Source organism: Erinaceus europaeus, chromosome 4, assembly GCF_950295315.1.
Source record: "Erinaceus europaeus chromosome 4, mEriEur2.1, whole genome shotgun sequence".
NCBI lineage: Eukaryota > Metazoa > Chordata > Mammalia > Eulipotyphla > Erinaceidae > Erinaceus > Erinaceus europaeus.
In genome coordinates this window covers 94,823,603-94,844,236 of record NC_080165.1, presented here as the reverse complement: position 1 = coordinate 94,844,236, position 20,634 = coordinate 94,823,603, and the positions used below count along the sequence as shown (strand labels likewise).

The 20,634-nt window shown below is 40.3% G+C and overlaps 1 protein-coding gene across 2 annotated transcripts; it reads right to left on the bottom strand.

Annotated features, from left to right (window-relative positions):
- Positions 1–1,014: 1,014 nt before the first annotated feature.
- On the bottom strand, positions 1,015–15,498 carry LOC103124922 (apolipoprotein L3-like). 2 transcript variants are annotated; one of them, XM_016193672.2, is made up of 5 exons: positions 15,481–15,498; positions 14,453–14,517; positions 8,012–8,095; positions 4,814–4,940; positions 1,015–2,429 (listed from the first exon to the last, which is right to left on the bottom strand). In XM_016193672.2, the coding sequence occupies exons 3-5, from the start codon at positions 8,025–8,027 to the stop codon at positions 1,442–1,444; spliced, it is 1,131 nt and encodes a 376-aa protein (XP_016049158.1). In that variant the 5' UTR covers positions 8,028–8,095; positions 14,453–14,517; positions 15,481–15,498; the 3' UTR covers positions 1,015–1,441. The 2 variants fall into 2 exon arrangements, with proteins under 2 accessions (XP_016049158.1, XP_016049159.1); XM_016193673.2 differs by lacking the exons at positions 8,012–8,095; positions 15,481–15,498.
- Positions 15,499–20,634: the final 5,136 nt, after the last annotated feature.

Below are 20,634 nucleotides of genomic sequence, written 5' to 3'. Positions count from 1 at the left end.
TTTCCCCCTTTTTGTTGCCCTAGTTGTTGCAGCCTTGTTGTGATTATTATTGCCATTGTTGATGTTGCTTTTGTTGTTGGATAGGACAGAGAGAAATGGAGAGAGGAGGGGAAGACAGAGAGAGAGGGGAGAGAAAGATAGACACCTGCAGACCTGCTTCACCGCCTGTGAAGCGACTCCCCTGCAGGTGGGGAGCCGGGGGCTCGAACCGGGATCCTTACTCCGGTCCCTGCGCTTTACGCCACATGCGCTTAACCCACTGCGCCACCACCCAACTCCCCTTCTTCTTCTTTTTTTTGTTTAGATACTACAAGGTTTATTAGGGTAAAACAGGTAAAAGGCAAAATAAGCAATTATCATCAAGGGTTAAGAGTACACTAGGTCCATAAAATCTGAGTATAGTTATCAAAAGTTTAGTCCCATAAGATAAACAATTATCAGCTCTGGTAAAGATTGTTCATGGCTGTAGAGGGGTCTAAAAGTTTATCAGCTACAATAATAAAAAAAAGGGCAAAAAAAGGGAAAATAAATAAAAATATTAAAAAAAATTTGAAAAGATGTTAAGGTTCTCTTTGGCTGCTGCTGCTTCTCCTGGTCAGATGCATCTCAACGAAGATGCACCAGGTATCTGCCATGGCTACTTCTTCTGGGAACTGAACATGTGTGACTCTGCTAGCTGATAAACTTTTAGACTCCTCTATAGCCATGAACAGTCTTTACCAGAGCTGATAATTGTTTATCTTGTCATTGTTGGATAAGACAGAGAGAAATGGAGAGAGGAGGGGAAGACAGAGAAGGGGAGAGAAAGATAGACACCTGCAAACCTCTTTCACTGCCTGTGAAGCATCTCCCCTGCAGGTGGGGAACCAGGGGGTCGTGCTGGGCTAGTGTGGGGGTGTCTCTTCCCAGGCGTGTACTCTCTGGGTTGGAGAGAATGTGACTGGAGCCAGCCTGGGCTGCTACTCACTCAGAGACGCAAGGGAGATGTCTCAGGAATCAAACTCATGGTGCAAGGCAATGCAATATCTTTATTGATCAGGGAGCCAAGGCTTTTAAAGGGCCAACCCGGAAGTGGCAAGTCAGAAACAGAAATGGCTAGGAAAGGGGCAGAGAAAGGCTGGAATGGTAGGAACTTCCTTAGCAATTGTTGTGAGGGTTTTAACTAGTGGGATTAATAATACCCTGGAGGCAGGGAGGGTCTTGAGGGTAGAAAAAATATAGATCAAAGGAATGGAATGGGTGGGTATTTTTCAGGCAAAACAATGATTATGTAGATAGGCCACAATATCAGGAATGAAGGGTGGAGCAGGGGGGGCTGGCTTAACGCTTTGTGAGGCTCCTCACAATTTCCCAACAGGGTTGAACCAGGATCCTTAGACAGTCCTTGTGCTTAGCACCACCTGCGCTTAACCTGCTGCACTACTGCCCAACTCCTGAGAACTTAACTTCTTTCCTCTGCACATGCCCCTGTTTCTTGCATCTTCTGCAAACTTGAATTGAACTCTTTGAGCTCCTCTAGCATTTTCTCCAGTTCCTGAGCCTGCTGTCTCAGATTTTTAGCAGATGGCGTCTTTGTCTTCACATGCAGGTCAATTGACTCTTGCACAAGGTTGACCACATCCAACAAAATAAAGGCAGCTGCAGCTCCCATGCCCAGGACCCGGACTCCTTTGCTCAGAGCCAGAGTAGTTCCTTCAATAGCTCCCTTTATCACCCTGTTACTTTGGATAGAGACATTGGTTCCAGTGGCAATGAGGTTTGTGGCACGGGCTGCTAATTTGGAGTGAATTTGGGCTAACTCTCTGGCTTTGGCCTTCTTGTTGTTGCTAGCTACACTTTTGATAATATTGTCTCTTAATGATAGACTTTTTGATGCACTATCACATATAACTTCCATGACCATTTCCACTGAATTGATTCCATCAGATTGCAGGCACTTGCCTTTAGTTTCTACAGATGACTTAGTTATGTATTTCACAATGCTGGTAGACACTCTGGTCACAGTGGATGCTGCTCCCAGTCCTAGGCCAGTTGCTGTCAGTGCCAGACTGGTCCCTACTGTCACAGGTGCCAATGCTATACCAACAATGGTCAGGATGCCAGACACAATGCCAGTGGAGCTGGCCACCACATTGGTGATGGTGCAGTCCCTATGCACCTTGTCTGCTTTGTCTGCAAGAGCTCGGAACTGTGCTATGAGCTCCTCAAGTTTTACTTTCAAGGGAGGAAACTCTTTCAGGAACATTTCCCTATATTCTTGCTCTTTTTGGAGTAAGTTCTCGTACTCCATGTCATCCAAGTTTTCTTTGTGTTTATTGTTTTCCTTATCTTCTATGAGCTCACTGTCTTGCATGTTCTTCCTGTGTCCCATGTCTTCTGTATCTGCTCTCAGATTGCTTAGGCCTTCATACAGAGAATCCGTCTCTTCCCTGTAATAATAAGGCAGGTGATCAACGCAGGCAGTTTGCTTCTCTGAAAAATAGGCTCAATGGGGTCTATTCTGTATAAGTTATAGAACTCTTATTATAAATCCAATGGAAAAGAATCTTGCAAGTGTAAAGAAAATTTCCATTAACATTAAATATATTTTGTACATTGAAAATACCCCATAATACATATTTAATTGGGTATTAATAATCCAAAGACATCTTCAAATGCTTTAAGTAGCAGGTTTTAGATATAACATGAGCTCACTCAAGGGCAAAGCAACACCATGTCAACAACAGATTTGTATATAGTGGGAACTCTATAGATAAACAAGGAAAAGTACAAGTGGGGGCAGGAACACCTTCATTCAGAAAACCATAGAGTTTAGTGAAGAATTAGCTTATGCACAGACAGATCCAGGCACTGTATTGGGCTTAGATCCCTAATGTCCTCCCTGATTAGTGGTTTTCTTTGTCTATGACTTTGGTCAATAAATAACCTAACAGTGTGATAGGTCATGGAGCTGTGTAGTATCAGTTATGACTTGATAGAGGGGGCACAGGCTATGTAGGCAGTATTTGATCAACTCCAGTAAAATTCTGCATATCGAGGGTAGGTTGAGGTCTCCGACCTTCAGAAAGCTTACTCAGGGGAGTCGGGCTGTAGCACAGCGGGTTAAGCGCAGGTGGCGCTAAGCACAAGGACCCGCATAAGGATCCTAGTTCAAGCCCTGGCTCCCCACCTGCAGGGGTGTCGCTTCACAAGCGGTGAAACAGGTCTTCAGGTGTCTATCTTTCTCTGCCTCTCTCTGTCTTCCCCCTTCCCTCTCCATTTCTCTCTGTCCTATCCAACAACAATAATAACTACAACAATAAAACAACAAGGGCAACAAAAGGGAATAAATAAATAAAAATAAATATAAAAAATATATTTAAAAATAAAAAAAGAACATGAGCACCTGCTTGTGCTCTAAAAAAAAAAAAGAAAGCTTACTCAGGCTCTTTGAAGGCCTTTATCTTGGCATTTTGTGTTCTATCATTGCTAGCTTGTATTGCCCAGTCATAAAAGCAGCCAGATAAGTCAATTTAGTAAAATATTTCTCATATGATGTCCCATCAACCTTGATATCTGACTAAACTCCTTATCTCCAACTTTTAATATGTAAGTCCTTGGCTTGTCTTTACAGAACTCATCTTCAGTCAGATTAGAAAGAGTACCATTATTTTTTAAAAGATTATATATATAATCACATATATACAATCATATATATATATATATATATATATATATATATATATATATATGAGAGAGATGAATTGATAAGAAAGAGAACCAGAGCATCTTTCTTATATATGATGTGCTAGGGATTAAAGCTGAGGCCCTTGTACTGCTGAGCTATGTCCCTGCAGCAAAAATCATATTCTCAGTGTCTCTGTACTTCTTTTTACATCAGTCCACTCACTGTCCTTTTTGACTATTAATGTTCATCTACTTTGTTCTATTGGGTTCAATTTCAGGCCTCTATTAAGTTGATCTTCACAAGAATTACATTAATTCTCAATACAGTTCATAACAGAGTTTGAGGTGGTGGTGGACTTAGAGGAGACTCCTGAGTAAGAGAGGGAATAAGTCTGGAGGTGTGGCTGTGGAGTAGGAACCTTTTGACATCACTCTCCTGATCAACTAGGGCAAACAGTGAAAAATTACCTGAAAACTCAGCAAAATACAATCAGGATTTCTTCAGAAACTCACTAAGCTACAGGTGAGTACAGACTGTGGCAAGTGGGTAGAAAGGGAGTGATTAAGAGATTCTTGGAGCTCAAGAAGCCATACTTGGTGAGACTGACTCTTAACTGGAAGTGGAACAGCCCAACACTTTACCAGGGGTGAGAGAAGACCAAGGATAGAATTCCAGTTCCTCATTGAAGCACATCTCTCCCACAGTAGTATTTATCAGTCCAATACTTCACTGAATAGGGGAGATTTTTGGGGTCCAATCCAAATTTGTGTAACCAAAGTATTTCCCTTTCTGAGTCTCTGATTTCTTTCTTATCTCTTTTATTTCTATCTTATTTCTCTTATCTCCCCCCTCTCTTTTTCTCTCTCTTTGCCAGATTAGGTCTGGGACTTTGGAGCCTTAGGCATGAGAGTTTCTTTGCATAAGTATTGTGCTATTTATCATCCACCCTGTTTTATCTCTTAATCACGAGTGATTAAGCTTTAAAAAAATCTAATTATAATTAAAAAGCCCTCTGATGGGCTCAGGTTACCATAACTTGCAGGGACGATAAATCACAGACAATAGACCAGCCACTGTGCTTATATAGGGAACATTTATCCCTTCCCTGATTGGACCCTGGTCACTCTCTCCCATTGTGAAGGTCACCTGGACAAGTGGGCCTCAGCCACGAGCTTCTTCCAGGCAGCAGCATCAGTCAACAGGGTCTGCAATTCCTCTCTGCTCAGGGTGTTCTGGATGGACTTGATGGCATCAGTTATATAACTGTTCATCTCTTGGTTGGGGGGAGAAAAAACACAAGACTAAGGTTAGAGAAAATCATGATCATGATGGAGAGTAAGTATGTTGAGTCTATGGTAATTAAATGATAAATCTTCAGAAGCAATGATCACTTGAAGTACTTTCAACAGTGCAAGCTAGTGTTGAAATGTCCCCCACCTCTGTCCTTTTCCAAATTCATTTGGTGAGGACTTATCTGCCAGTGGGACTATATTTGAAGACAGGTTTTTCAGAGAAGTTTAAAGTGGTAACATGATTAAATGAAGAGATAAGCACCCAGTGTCCCACAATTAACACCTTCAAGTATTAGGGGTCCCCAGACAACCCTACGAGAGGAGGGAACACCAGACATCTCCCTCCATACACACAGAATGGGGATACACACAGAGAAGATGGCCTTCAGCAGTACAGAAAGAGATGTCTCAGCAGTCAACCCTGATCTTTGATTCCTAGCAACCATAATTAATTGTACACTGCTGACATCTAGGTGTGTTTACGAATTCAGAATCTTTAATCCTCTAAAGAGAGACTCCACAGCAACAATGGAACAGCACTGACCCCATCAACAGGTGTGGGCAACATCCCATAATACATGCATTCATGTGTTAACAAAGACATGGATGAGCATTCACATTAAATGGCATGCATGATGTAATAAGTATATAGTTTCGGTTCAAGTCTTGCTCAAGGAAAGATTGCAGCCAAATCAGTTCCAAACATACACACACACACACCACCACCACCACCACCACCACCACCACCACCACCACCAACAACAACAACAACAACAACAACAACAACAACAAAAATTGGCTTTCAGGGGAAAATTGTATATTATAGAATTGTAGACAGGATAGAGAACAGTTTATACCACTTTTGTACTTGGACAAGATATAAAGTGATTGTCGTGCTCTGGGCCCATGTACTAATGTTTTCCTTGTTTCACAGAAGAAACTGTGATTGTCCATAGTTAGCAATCAGAAAACTCAGAAGCTGAATCTAAAGTCACCATCCAGATAAGTCTGGCATTTCATGGAAGCTTCCTTATGCTTTGAAAATTACTACATTTTCTACATTCCTCTAAGCTCTGCTTCTTGAGGTCAGATCAGTGTCTTTTCTCCTTCCATCTGATTTCAGGGTCTCCCCATGGACACCGCTGAACCCAAGCTGGTCCATTTATTAAACAGATCACCTTATTTCTGAGAGAACATTTGCCCATAGGAACCCTCCAGTGCTGACCCTCAACAAGGTTTCAGGCCCTGCTGGGCAATTCTGGTTTCCAGTGGGTCCTCCCTTCCTTTTAACAGGGACTAAGTAGCTTGATGAGGTAACTCACTTGAGAAGGCACCTGATTTGCCATCTGTACAACCCAAGTTCAAGCCTTCACATCCACAGCACTGAGGGATGCTTTGGTGCTATGATATTTCTCCATCTTTCTCTGTCTTTCTATTTCTGTCTCTCCTTTTCTGTCAGAAATATTGGTGTCGAGTGCTGAAATCCTAATGCTGATTAGAGGAAAGTGAATAAAGCACAGCTTGTTTGCTCTCCTGAACAGCTCCCCCAGAAGCTTTGGTTGGGTTGCCAAGGCAACCAGTGAGAAGAAACAAAGGTTCTGGTAAAACAGGATTGCAGAAGTGAAATGTTGATTTGGGTGGAGGTTTGTATAATATAGTTTTTCTTTCGTGTTTCATTAAAGAGGAAAGGAAGTTAGGATTTAGGTTCAGGGATCCTAGAGAAACACATATGTAAATTTATTTACTTGTTTGTTTGCTTATTATCTATATCCAGGGTTATCACTAGGGCTTAAACCCTACATGACTCCATTGTTCCTGGATCTCATTCTTCACCTTCTCCTCCTCCCCTTCCCCCTTCCTTCCTCCTTCTCTCTCTCTCTCCTAATATTTTAGGAGTTTTTGTGTTTTGGGATAGAGATGGAGAGATATTGAAAGTGGGGGAGTGGTTAGGAAAAGAGAGTGAGAGAGAGAGACTGCAACACTGTTTCACTGCTTATGAAGCTCCCTTTTTGTAGGTAGGTAGGGACTGGGGTCTTGAACCCAGATCCTTGTGCATTAAAACATGTGTGTTATACTATATGCACTACCACCTGACCTCTCCACTTTTTCTTTCTTTTTTTTCTGATAGAGGGAAAGAGATTGAGAAAAATAGAGACTTAGAGAGATGGAGAGAGAGGAGAGATACCTGCAACACTGCTCCACTGCCCATGAAGCCTCCTGCCTAGAGGTGAGGACTAGGGATTTCAACCTGGGTCCTCGCCTGTGTGTGGTACCAGGTGAACCACCACCCAGCTCCACATATTTGCATTTACTGATTAGGGTGGAGTGGATGGAGCCAAGAGCTGACAGGTGGACTCTTCAGGAGTCTTTGAAATAATAGTGAATCCCTGCCTCAAGTTGTCACATAGAGTAAGCAGGTGTCTATAATAGGAGCTCTGGACTGGTGTTCTGATATAACTGGTGAGAAGGAGATTCCTGGGGAGGTGAAGTCCTAGATGATGCTCAGGCAACATGATGTATGTCAGCCAATGACTTAGACCACATACACATATTATATTTGATCCCATAACATCACAAAGAAAGCTTTTTCTCTCTGCATAGGTGAGGTGAGGTGGTGCACTCCAGGTCACTCAGCTCAGAGACAGCTAGTTCTAGTGGGTTATTCTGGAGCCCCCTTTGGTAATGACCCAGGACACAATCCCTGAAGTGGGTAGCAGGCAAGAGAAGCTGCCAAGGGTGCTGGTTTATCTCCTCAACCTTATCTACACCACAGTCTCATCTCTCACTTCCCGTGTCCTGTCCCTACCAACCAGTGGGCTCTTCTGGCCTCACTTCTGGGTTCCCACAAGAAAAAACCAGGAAGGAAATTACCTGATAGATATACCAGTAGGTAACTCCATTTGGCCCCTCTGGGGGTCTCCAGGTCACTCATCAATTCCTACTCCACTTGTGATTTCTTGGAGGGTAACTCAACCCACAGATACTACTGACAACTACAGGTCCCAGTTAGGAAGCATCCAGAGAAGTGGCAGTGACTGACTGAATGACTCACCTTCCTCCGGGTTCATGATTCCAGTAGAGGGAGAGCAGAATTTTCTCTTGCGTTCACTAGTCTGGAATTAGGTGTCGCTTCACCCTGGGGCAAAGGTTCAAATGATAGGATCAATGTGAGCCAGTTCTGGTATTTGGGGGCAGCAAGGGACAGAGCTCTGGAGAGTTCCTTCCCCCTGGCTACAAGTGCTAAGTGTACTTGACTTGATGTGTTTCTCTATGTATCTAGCTCTGCTAGCTGGTATTTAAAGAAAGGCACTCAATTCACAGAAGCTTACTGCTAAACTAGTCTTTGGCTTTTCTTCTTGTGGGGGGCACAAGACAAAATACTCATTTAAGGAGACAGTCATCTCACAAGCTATAAAAACAATGCAACAGCCTAGACTTCTGTGGAGGAAATGACTTGAGCTTGGGAACAGATGGTGATTGATAATAACTATGACCAAAGGGCAGCCATTCTCACCACTATCACAGCAATGCTAGCTATTCAGGGCTGCCCACATTTGTGCATTAGATGTGAGCACAACACTAAGTTGGATGCTATGTGGCTCCCCTGTTAACTTGGAGGAAACCATCACAAAGATCCATCTTAATTAGCTCAGCTTTTCACAATAGTGCCAGAACAAGTTCTATGGTCGTGATGACTATGTACAGCTACCTTTAATATGCATAAATTGTTATTCATGTCTATATGTTTATTTGGAAATGACTCTTCTCACTCCTAAATAATGTCTTATATCCATGCTCCAGTCTCTGTCTTCCTGTTACTGCAGTTTTACAAAGCTTGTGCCTCCTGGTTCTGTAAGATCCTTTATCTCATAAGGGCCCTACAAGCCTGTCTGGACAGTTGACCCCTCCTGATGGTTCCCAGGCCTCTGCTGCCCTCCCTTAACATCCCAACACAGTTTCTTATACTTTAATTAAATAACAGAACAAAGGACATTCTCCTTGCACAATGCTTTGCTTGAATTTGAGGCTTTTGGCTTAAGATGTTTCTAAAAATACTAAGTGGCTTAGAAAGCAAAGAGCTCTAAAACTTTTTTTTTTAAAACTAGAGACACATTATACAAATAAATTGTATCAGAGATTCAGAGATTATATTCATATTTACAGTATATGAGGGAATCCATCCTTTTAGTCCTACCGATCTTTAGAAGTCTTGGAAAAAAACAAACCTAGATCTTTCTCTATGGAAATTATCTTTCAATTTGTGCTTGTGAAGATCTTGCCTTGGGAAATGGAGAGAGAAAGCAAATGTTGATTACTTTTGGGCATTGTTTTAAGAGGACTATAGGGTGTTTTTTTTTTTTTTCTTTTTTGCCTCCAGTCACTAGGGCTTAGTGCTGGCACTACAAATCCACTACGAATTCACCATTTTTTGTGGCCCCCTCCTTTTTTTTTCCTTTTTCATTCAATAGAACAAAGAAAAATTGAGAAAGGAGGGGGAGATAGAGAAAGGGAGAGAAAGATAGGCACCTGTAGACCTGCTTCACCTCTTATGAAGTGTCCCTGCTGCAGGTGAGGAGCAGGGGCTTGAACCCTGGTCTTTATGTGTATCCTTACACAGAGTACTGTGTGCGCTTAACTGGTTGAACCACTGCCCAGCCATCAAGGGAATTTTTCTATTACCCCTTCTGTGACTTGACTGAAATATTAGTAAAAAGGATAATAGGTAAAATAATAATTCACAACAGTGATTTCTATTTGTGGTTTGCTCTGTACTGGTAATTGCTGTATGACATTATAAATAGTAGCTCACTGTTTTTCCAATAGACTTTTGAGGGATGTGCTACTTGTTTTACAGATAAGGAAATCAAGTCAGGGGATGAGTGATGGCACACCTGGTTGAGTGCACATGTTACAATGCACAAGGACCCGGGTTTGAGCTCTCGGTCTTTACCTGCAGGGGGAATGCTTTGCGAGTTGTGAAGCAGTGTTTCTCTCTCCCTATCTCCCCATACCCCCTTAATTTCTGGCTGTCTCTCTTCAATAAATAAAGTTTTTTTTTTTTAAAAAAGGAAACCAAGTCACAGATGTTACATGACCGCGTCTAAAGTCAGGAGTCTAGTAAGTGGTTGGCTGTATCAGACCCACAGCTCTGGGCTTGAGAACATATGCAGCTTCCTCTCATACTCTGCTGTCAATGGCAAATGGGGATGAAGCCAGGGAGAGGAGGACCAGACTCGTCAACCAATGTTTGCAGATTGGCCAGATAGAGAAACAAGAACTGAATAATAATGGAGGGGACATCTATCAGAGAAACTTAGTGGACCACAGAGGCAAGAAGACTGGTCTTCAGAGAAAAGAGGCCCCATTAAATATACCTAAAATAGACTTTCTAACTTTTCCCAAAATGTGGAACCCAAACCTCATCTTCTATATTCTTATGTTTAGGTTCCTGATTATTAAACATTTTTTATTTTTTTTGCTTTATACCTTACCACCTTTCAGCCACCAAGTTGCAGATGCTACCATGACCCCAACCTGACTTCCCTGGCAGACAACCTCACCAATGTGTCCTGGAACCCCACCTCTCCAGACACGTGCCCTACTAGGGAAAGAGAGAGACAAGCTGGGAGTATGGATTGACCCACCAGTGCCCATGTCCAGTGAAAAAGCAGTTAAAGAAGCCAGACCTCCCACCTTTTGTACCCCATAAAGATCTTTGGTCCATACTCCCAGAAGGATAAAGAATTAAAAAGCTTCCAGTAGAGAGGATGGGTTGTGGAACACCGGTGGTGGGAATTATGTGGGATTGTACCCCTTTTATCCAATGGACTTGTCATTCATAAATCAATTTAAAAAGAAAAGAAAGTAAGAGAGGGGTGGGGAGAATAATATTGCTGACCTAACAACCCACCTTGTAGTCACAAAAACTTTAATTGGCACCACAGAGGAAAAAACAGAGCATGAATAAATGAACTGAAAAGCTACAGAAATCAGTCCTTTAGGAGGCCCTCATCTAATCATTCTGCAAAGAATGCCACTGAACAAACTCCTTTTGTCTTGAGTCTGAACAGGCTGTCTAGAATCTGATAGTTTTGAGAACTATGCAAGAAAGGTTGACCAAGATAAACATATGGGAATGATACCAAAGAAGCAGATGAAATTGAATATAAGATAATGTTTTAAAACTCATGGTTTTCACTCATGAAATGAGAACAAGAAGTACTATAGGAGGAAAAAAAAAAACACAATGGAACCAAAAAGAGAAATATTGTGGATCAAAGATGAGTGACAATATATACAGCTTTAAAGAAAGTTTGGAAGAAAAAGTCAAGGGAAGGTTTTGAAAATAAAACAAAAAGAAGACAGATGGAATGGAGTTAAATGGAAACTGAATAGTGACTGCCCACCACCAAGTTCTGGAAAGTTAACTGAAGCATAAATAAGCAAGTAAGTAAATAAATAAAGTGTATGTTGTGTTCATGCAGTAAGGTAGAGGATAAGAAAGAGGGAGAAAGGAAGGAGGAAAGAAGAAAACCTACTCACAGATAAAAAAGACTAGTGCAAGAAAAGTCCAAGTCAGCAACCTGCTCAGAATTGACTAAGAAGTGTAGAATTCCCTGAGGAAGGGGGCATATCTGTCATCCTCCAGAGTCAAAAGTTCAGTGTGGCTTTTCGTGCTCAGCTCTCACCAGGAGAACATTGTGAGGCCAGCCTTTAACCAGACCTTGAACAATTGTATCATTGATCATTGCAGCAATTTCTCAACAATCAGTAAAAGATGAACAGATTGAAAGGGTTATTATATCAATTATATAGTTTTATACAATAGGTGTACATTATGAAAGAAACTGAGACAATGTTGTAATCAAATATTGTTGTCTAAATGTCTTGACAGCAAGACAATTGGGAATGTCAGTAAAGGATGCAGGAGAAAGCATGAATTTTATTTATTTATTTATTTATTTATTTATTTTTGTTGTTGTCACCAGAGTTACTGAGCTGGGGTTTCGTGTCTACACTATGACTTCTCTGCTCCCATGGACCACTCCCCCCTTTTTATTTTCTTTTCTATTTTTGTTTTGATAGGACAGAGATAAATTGAGAAGGAAGGGGGAAATGGAGAGGGAGAGAATGATAGACACCTGCTTCACCATTTGTGAAACATTCCCCCTGAAGGTGGGGAGCAGAGCCTTGAACTTGGGTTCTAGTGCATCCTGATATGTGCCGTTCAACCATGTGCAACACCACCTGCCCCCCCCCAAAGCATTGCATATTATAGACATTAGCACCACAGCATATAATTTGAAATCATCTTCAAAACGGATGTGTTTCTTGCTTGATTTTTAACTTTTACAACAAAATGGGGTGTTTTAAACACCAGAACAAAGTATACCTGTTGTCAATCATAGTTACAGTCCAGTGGTAGAAGTTGAAGATAAAGCACTACAGGAAAGGGAGGAAGATTGGTATTCTTATTTTACAAAGTGATTTGTCAAGATGTACTGGATATAGTTGAAACGGTGAGAATTAAAGAATTAAAGAGGATTAAAGAATTAAAATAACTTACAATGACAAAGATATTTAACAGGACATAAAGTTTGTGGCATTATGATATCAGGAGAAGATGGAAATGGTGAAAGAAAAAAGATATAAAAGTAAGTGAAATCATTAACTTCCCTGACAGTAATAAAATTGTTATTTTAATAATAGCAACGTGTATATGTAAAATACAACTGAAGTAGATAAATGAACTTTTAAAACATTAACTTGTGAAAAGGATGCAAGCCTAGCATTTACTAACTTGTTGTGGTTGGTGGCTACCTGCTTTGTGCCAGGAACTGCTCTAAGAGACTTAAAGGTGTTATCTCAAAGTAAGTTCTCACAAGACTCTGTGAAAGTAACTAAAGCTCAGAAAAGTTAAGAAATTTGCAAAACACACTCTACTAGGACCAGAGCCAGAATTCAAGTCCAGCCTTCCTGTCTCCAGAGCAGACATACATTCACAATGGGTCATCTCCCCATGTAAAAATAATATTTAAGGAAGGGAGTTACCTAAAGAAGAAGCTAAAAAGATGAAATCAATTGCAATTTTCATTATGAAAGGTTCAAGTTGTACCACTGCACTTAACCATATGCACTCAATCCTTTTAATATTAAGAGAAATATCTCTATAGTAGTTATTAAGTCCTCAGTCATGGGTGGGTTTCTCTCAGGCACTACCAACTTAAAGATAATGAGAGCATTTGGATCCAGTGCAGGTTAGAAACAAGCCTGCCTCTTGATTGATGACTGTCAGTGGAGGAGAAAGAAGTTGATGCCTCAGTATCTTGGAGAAGCTGGGTTAGCAACATATGCTAAACCAGAACAATCAGAGTGAACCCTAAGCTTAAACAGATGCATGTTCTAGCAGCTCTGTGTCCACTCTCATATACACTCATGGGCTGATGCTCCACTCAAAGGAAGCAAGACTCCCCCATGGGGATCTGACCCAAGGACTGGGACACCTGCCACTCTAGAAGGAAAGGATACTTTCACAGATGTTTGGAGCAGTGCCTTGGCCTCTTCCACACTATGTGATAGCCCCACTGTTTTTAGAAGTTCAGAGCAAAGCTGCCTCTCCTGGCTTGATTCTGTATGTTATTCTCGAGGTTCTCCTCTTACGGTGCATGTTTCTATGTGTACCAAGTCTTACCAGTCACCTTCTATTCAATTCTGAGCACCTCTGTCTATTCTCTGTTGTATCTCACAGAACCAGAGTATCATGTCATTCCATTAAGGACAAAATTAAGCTGGTCAACACAGGTGCCTAAAGGAAACCGCACTTAACCTGACAAGAATTTCTGGGTTTTCTGAAAAATTAGCAGAAGACTTTAGATGCCCAATGCCAAGTCTCTTCACAATATCTGGAGTTTCTTGATTGCCTGACTCAGCTTGCTTGCCCTAAATAGCACAGAAGAGCTCTAGAAAGCCAGTCAGCTGGCAGACCACCTAAACTTTCCTGCATTTTCAAGAAGAACTCTTAGGACTGTTTAGTAACTTAAAATTCAGCACTGCTGTGGCTTTTAGCTTCCCATCTTGGCAGTCTACATACTTGTGATAAGCTAGCTATATGACACATCACTAATTGGCAGCTTCTGCTCCAGTGCTGACTCCCTTGCTCTCCTCCTCTTTCTGCTTCCCTAAATTGGCCAGGACAAAAGGACCAAAACACCCATTTTACCCCTGAGTTACCTGTTCAGCAATCAGGCCAGAGCTGAAACAGGTGGGCATGTCTTTGTGAACCCCTCTGGACAGTTCTGCCCTCTAATGTTTAGGGGGTATGGGAGGAGGGAGGAAGCAGTGATAAACACCGGGGTTCAAATCTGTACTCTGTTACTGTCCATTCATTGCCTAGTATTCTTGTCTATAAAATAAGAGCAACAGTCCTTTTCTTCAAGCATGTGAGGGTAAGGGGGAGAAGAAGGTTGGGTGGGGTGTTCCCTCCCCTACTTACTAAGGATGCTTCCTCTGGAGGAGTTAGAACAGGGTCCTGTTGTTTCCTGCTGTGTCACATAGCCTCTGAAAGGACAGAAGCATAGAAAATGAAAGTGAAAATGCCATGTCTCAGTAACTTGATAGTAAGTAAACAAATCAGAATTACTTTTCCTGTCAAAGGGCCCTGATCCTGCCAGCTTCCTGTTGCCCTCTCACTAATCCCATTAGACCAGCAGCCCCAGACCCACACCCACACCCCATGATACCCCTGTTTGGGCTGCCTTTGTCATCTGGCACCCAACAGTAAGACTAATGAAAACAAAGACATACTTCAGGCTTATACTAAATTAAAAAACAACAACTATGTACTGCTGAAGAAAATGTTAACAGATTGAAAAGATAGCCTACTCATGGGAAAAATTGCTAGGCATCATACATCTAGCAAGGATTTTATTTTCATGGTATATAAAGAAATTATGAAACACAGCAACAAAAGTCAAACAACCCAATTAAAGAGATTTGAGTAGAGACTTCTTCAAAAAGGACATAAAGCTGGCTAAAAATGATGTTCATTATCACCCACTCTCAGGGAAATGCATATCAAAACCACAGTGAACTACCACCTCACAACTATGAGAACGGCTTACTTCAAAATGAGCAACAAGAAGAAAAACTGCATCTTTGGTGAAAATGTAAATTGAGTTGGGGCTGGGTGGTGGTGCACTTGGTTAAAAGCAGACATTATAGGAGAAAAGCTGCAGGAGAAAAGCCTCAGGAGTGTTGAAGCATTCCTGCAGGTGTCATCAAATTGAAAAGCTTTGGCACAGTCACTCTCTCCCCTCTCAATTATTCTGTTTCTAACCTAAATACATAAATAATCTTTAAAAAAGAAAATAGGAATAATTATGAAATGTAAATTGGAGCACAATTTTGGGAAACAGTTTGGAATTTACTCAAAAAGCTAATAGAATTGCCATGAGACCCATAAACTACACTTCTGGGTATGGACCCAATAATGAGAGTCTTAAAAAGAAGAGTTATACCCACTGCCATATTTATTGCATCATTCTTTGAAGTGCCCATCTGTAGATGATCAGAAAAACACGGTGTGGTATGTAGACACAGTGGAATATATTTAGTCAACAAAGACATTTTGCCATTTATAGTAAACTGGAATTATATGAAGCAAGCTAAGTCAGGAAGAAACAAGTCAGGTGTTGTAGTACTTCACTCATATGTGTAGTAAAAAGGCTAAAAAGTGATAAACTAAAAGAAAAAACAAAATAAAAAGGAAAAAATGAATGTTAACAACAGAACTAAGGTTGGCAGGAGTAGGTTTGATTGGAGATTGGATGGAGGGGGTGTAAGGAAGGGTGGTGGTGAACAAGGACAAGGTGTGTGAGTCAGGAGAGGCAGAGCAGTGGCGCCTGGAGCAGCAGGAGTGAGTATAGGCACTGGGTGACATCGGTGGCTGAGGAGACCTGGTGACCAGTGTCAGCATGACAGGAACTGACTTTTGACTAGTTTGCTTGATGCTTGATTAAAACCTAGTGATTCTTGGCTCAGAAATACAAAGTTGGCTGACTGTAGAATTTATTTATATTTTCGTTGAAAATATAGTCCTGTGATAGAATATTCTTGCAGAAAGCAAATTGACTATGTGTTTGGAAACGTGTATTAAGCCATGTTTGATGGTTTTGTGGAGCTCACTAGTCAAACCATATGGTATGGGAAACATTTTATTATTTCAATTTTCTTACATTGAACTTATGTGTTCAGATCTTCCTCCTCCTCCCGATTCTTAGAATGTTCCACGATTCTAATAATTGGTCCACATCTCCTAGATGACCCAATTTACTGGCATAAAGATATTTGTAGTAGTTGTCTGTTATTATCATTTGTACTTTTGTGGCAACTTCTTACCTCTTGTTCCTGATTCTGTTACGGCTTCCATTCTTAGTAAGTCAGTTTATATGTCAATTTGTGTATCTCCTTAAAGAAATAGCTCTTAGCTTCATTGTCTTTGTGATTTTGAGTTCATTTATTTTCACTTCAGCTTTTTTTTTTCCCCTTAGGCACAGTAGTATTTACTAGGCTGTGTTTCCTCAAATGTGCAACTCTTTAGGAACACAGTTATCTATCCTATTAACTTAAACATCTATAAACTGATCATGCAATATTCAGAGATTAAAACAAACAAAAAACCAAGCAAACAGTAAGAAGGGCTTTTTACTTTAGCTTTTATTTTTCTTCTTCCTATTGTTTTATTTTTTTCTAGTTCACTTTGATGTAAGTTTCGACTGCTTATTTGAGATTTCCTGTTTCCCTAACTAGGCCTCTCTTGCTATAAACTTCTCTCTTAGTACTGGTTTTTTCCACATCACTTGCATTCAAAAGCTCATGTCTTCATTTTCATTTTGTTGAAGCATTTCTTTATTTCTTCTTTAGTTTTTTGTAGCTCCAGAGCTGTAGAATGTTGTTTAGTTTTCATAACTTTGATGTTCATATGTCTTTCATGATTAATTTCTCATTTTACACATTTGTGATCAGAAAAGATAACTTGATGTGACTTCAACATTTATTGGCATTTTTCTGTGTCCTACATGTAGTCTAATTAAAAATATTTCATATGCACAGCAGAAGGATGTGTTCTTGACTTTGATGAGGTGAAGTACCCTATTAATGTTTATTTAGTCTACTTGATCTAATTCCTCATATCAATCTGGTGTTTTATTGTTTCTGTCTGGTTGGTCTGTTCATTCTGTCGACAGTGCTGTGTTGAAGTTCCCTTGTATTATTTTGCTCACTGTTAAGAGATGTTTATCCATCCTTGTATTGACTTTCATTCCTTTCCTTCATAAACAAATAAACCATTCACAAATAAACCCTCTATTGACTTTGCCTCCACTGCTTCCTTCAAGGGACAACTAACTAACTTTTGTGCTTTGATACTTAATGTAATGGGAAATTAATGAAGAACTGGAAGCAAGTTTTTGTTTTTTAAGTACTAGTTTTATGTTTAGGTATCATTCTAGTGGCTGGGCAGGTAGCTCAGCAGGTAGAGCACATGCTTTGCTTTTGTGATGCCCAGGTTTCTTCCCTAGTACCTCATATAGCCAAGTAAGTGGTGTTATTTTCTCCTTCAATTCTAAATAAATGACTTTTTTCTTTATTGAGGGAATTAATAGTTTACAGTCAACAGTAAAATACAGTACTTTGGACATGTGTAACATATCTCAGTTTTCCACATTTCCATTCAACTCCCACTAGATTCTCCTCTGCCATCATGTTCTAGAACCTGAACCCTCCCACCCACCCCAGAATCTTTTACTTTGGTGCAATATACCAACTCCAGTCCAAATTCTGCCTTTTGTTTTCCATTCTGACCTAGTTTTTCTTTTAAAAAGATTTATTTATTTATTTTTTGTTGGATAGGACAGAGAGAAATTAAGAAGAGGGGAAGACAGAGAGAGAGAGAGAGATAGGCACTCGCAACCCTGCTTCACTGCTCATGAAGCAGCCCCCCTGCAGGTGGGAAGTGAGGTCTCAAACTGGGGTCCTTGCACTTTGTACTATGTACACTCAACACAGTGCATTACAGTGGGGCCCTATAATCCTGTTTTTCAACTTCTTTGTATGAGTGAGATCATCTCATATTTATCTTTCTCTTTCTGACATATATATATATATATATATATATATATATATATATATATAATAATAACTTTCTCAGCCACTAATCTGTTGTTGGACACCTGAGTTGCTTCCAGGTTTTGGCCATTACAAATTGTGCTGCTAGAAACATAGGTATGCACAAATCTTTTTGGATGAGTATGTTTTGTTCCTTAGGATATATCCCCAGGAGAGGAATTGCAGGGTCATAGGGTAGGTCCATTTCTAGTCTTCTGAGAATTTTCCAGACTGCTTTCCACATGGATTGGACCAACTGGCATTCCCACCAGCAGTGCAAGAGAGTTCCTTTGTCCCAGCAACCTCTCCAGCATTTGTTGCTGCTATCTTTTCTGATGTATAACATTCTCACAGGAGTGATGTGGTATCTTATTGTTGTCTTTGTTTGCATTTATATGACAATAAATGACTTGGAGCATTTTCTCAGATGCTTGTTGGATCCACCAATATATCACCATTAGAAACCAATAAATCCGGGAAAGTGGCAAGGAGCAAAATAAATAAACATAAATATTGCATTTCTATACATAAAAAGTGAGTAGGAGGAAAATGAAATTGTGGAAACAATTCCATTTATAATTGTACAAAAAAGGGAGAAAATAACTTAGTAAATATAGTAAAAGAGATGATATTTTTACAATAAGTACTTTAAGACATTTTAAAAATAAGTGGAAAAAATATACAGACATGGAAGTTTATTTCATGTCCATGATAAGAACAATAATCATGATCAATTTTTTCCATTTTACTTGAACTATTCAGTGCAATTCATATCAATGTTCTAAGAGCATTCTTCAAGGGACTTGAACACACAATTATAAAATTTCTATGGATCCTCAAAAGATCTTGAATAGACAAAGCAATCCTGAGAAAACAAAAGAAAACTAGAGGCATTACAAAACTGGCTTCAAAACTTGTACTAGAAAGCAATAGTATTTTAAACAGAATGTAATGGAACAAAAATAGGCACTTAGATAAAATGGATAGAATACAAGTATGGAAATAAACCTACACACACACACACACACACACACACACACACACACACACCCTTATTTTATGATAGGAGAGCAAAAGCTTTATAGAAAAAAAATAAAATCCTTCAATTAGTGGTATTGCGAACACTGAGAGCCACATGTAAAGAAATGAAACTACAACATCATTTGACACCATACAGGAAAAAATAACTCAAAAATTATTTAAAATCTTATTTATTAGACTTGAACCCCAAAATGCCTAATGAGACACATCAGTGATACACTTCATGATCTTGACATCAGAGTTAAATTTGGAGATTCAACCATACTGGCAAAAGAAAATAAAGCAAGACTAAACAAGTTAGATTCTTCTTCTTCTTCTAGCCTTTGTCCTTCTTCCGTAGCCAGTCAACAGGTCAGGTTGAAAACTGTCAGGAGCTGCTTGTTGCTGGCTTTGAAAGTGACTGGGATGCATGTGGATTCAGTCGGCTAGGAAGGATCGTCAGTTTCCCCAATGAATGGGTACTCACGGGATGCACCACGAGAAGGTCGATCCAATGCATCCCAACAAGTTAGATTATATTGAATAAAAAAGCCTTTACACATCAACAGAAGCTAACACAAATTAAAATGTCAACCTAGCAGTTTTTATATATACATTATTAATCCAACAAGGTGTTGATATCAAAATACATAAGAAACTATACAAATCAACATCAAAATACAAAGAACAGTGTTTTTTTTTTAAGCGGGTAAAATTTTTTTTTAAATATTAATTTTATTTATTTATTCCCTTTTGTTGCCCTTGTTGTTTTATTGTTGTAGTCATTGTTGGATAGGACAGAGAGAAATGGAGAGAGGAGGGGAAGACAGAGAGGAGGAGAGAAAGACACCTGCAGACCTGCTTCACCACCTGTGAAGCGACTCCCCTGCAGGTGGGGAGCCGGGGTTCGAACCGGGATCCTTATGTCGCTCCTTGTGCTTTGCACCACCTGCACTTAACCCGCTGCGCTACAGCCCGACTCCCGCGGGTAAAATTTTTGAGTAGCTACTACTCCAAAAAAAATACACATGGATCATAGACACATGAAAAGTACTCCTCAGGAGCCAGTTCCTATTAAAGAAGCCATATGCCAGGCTAGCTTTGCAGGTGGGAGAGAGAGACGACTAGGGACTCATGGCTGAGTGGTACGCAGTTCAGTCTTGATTTATGTAGAACGCAGCAAAATCTAAGCTATCTCTAATCACAATCCTGTCCTTATATATCCTGAGGCGGAAGTGTCAGGTCCTAAGAGGATGTACATAGGATAGGGGGTGGGGAGAAGGAAAAAGTGTGCAAAACAGTGAGGATTAAACCAATGCCCTGGAGGCAAGGTGGTGCTTAGTTAACAGTGGTTATGTAAATAGAATACAATGTTAAGCAGGGGGGATTAAACCATGAAACAGAAGGGGTCTTAGAAGCAGAATTTAGAAGCAGACCAACATTCCCCCCTTTCTTTTTAACTAATGGCCATAGTATGAGGTGTGTGGGGTC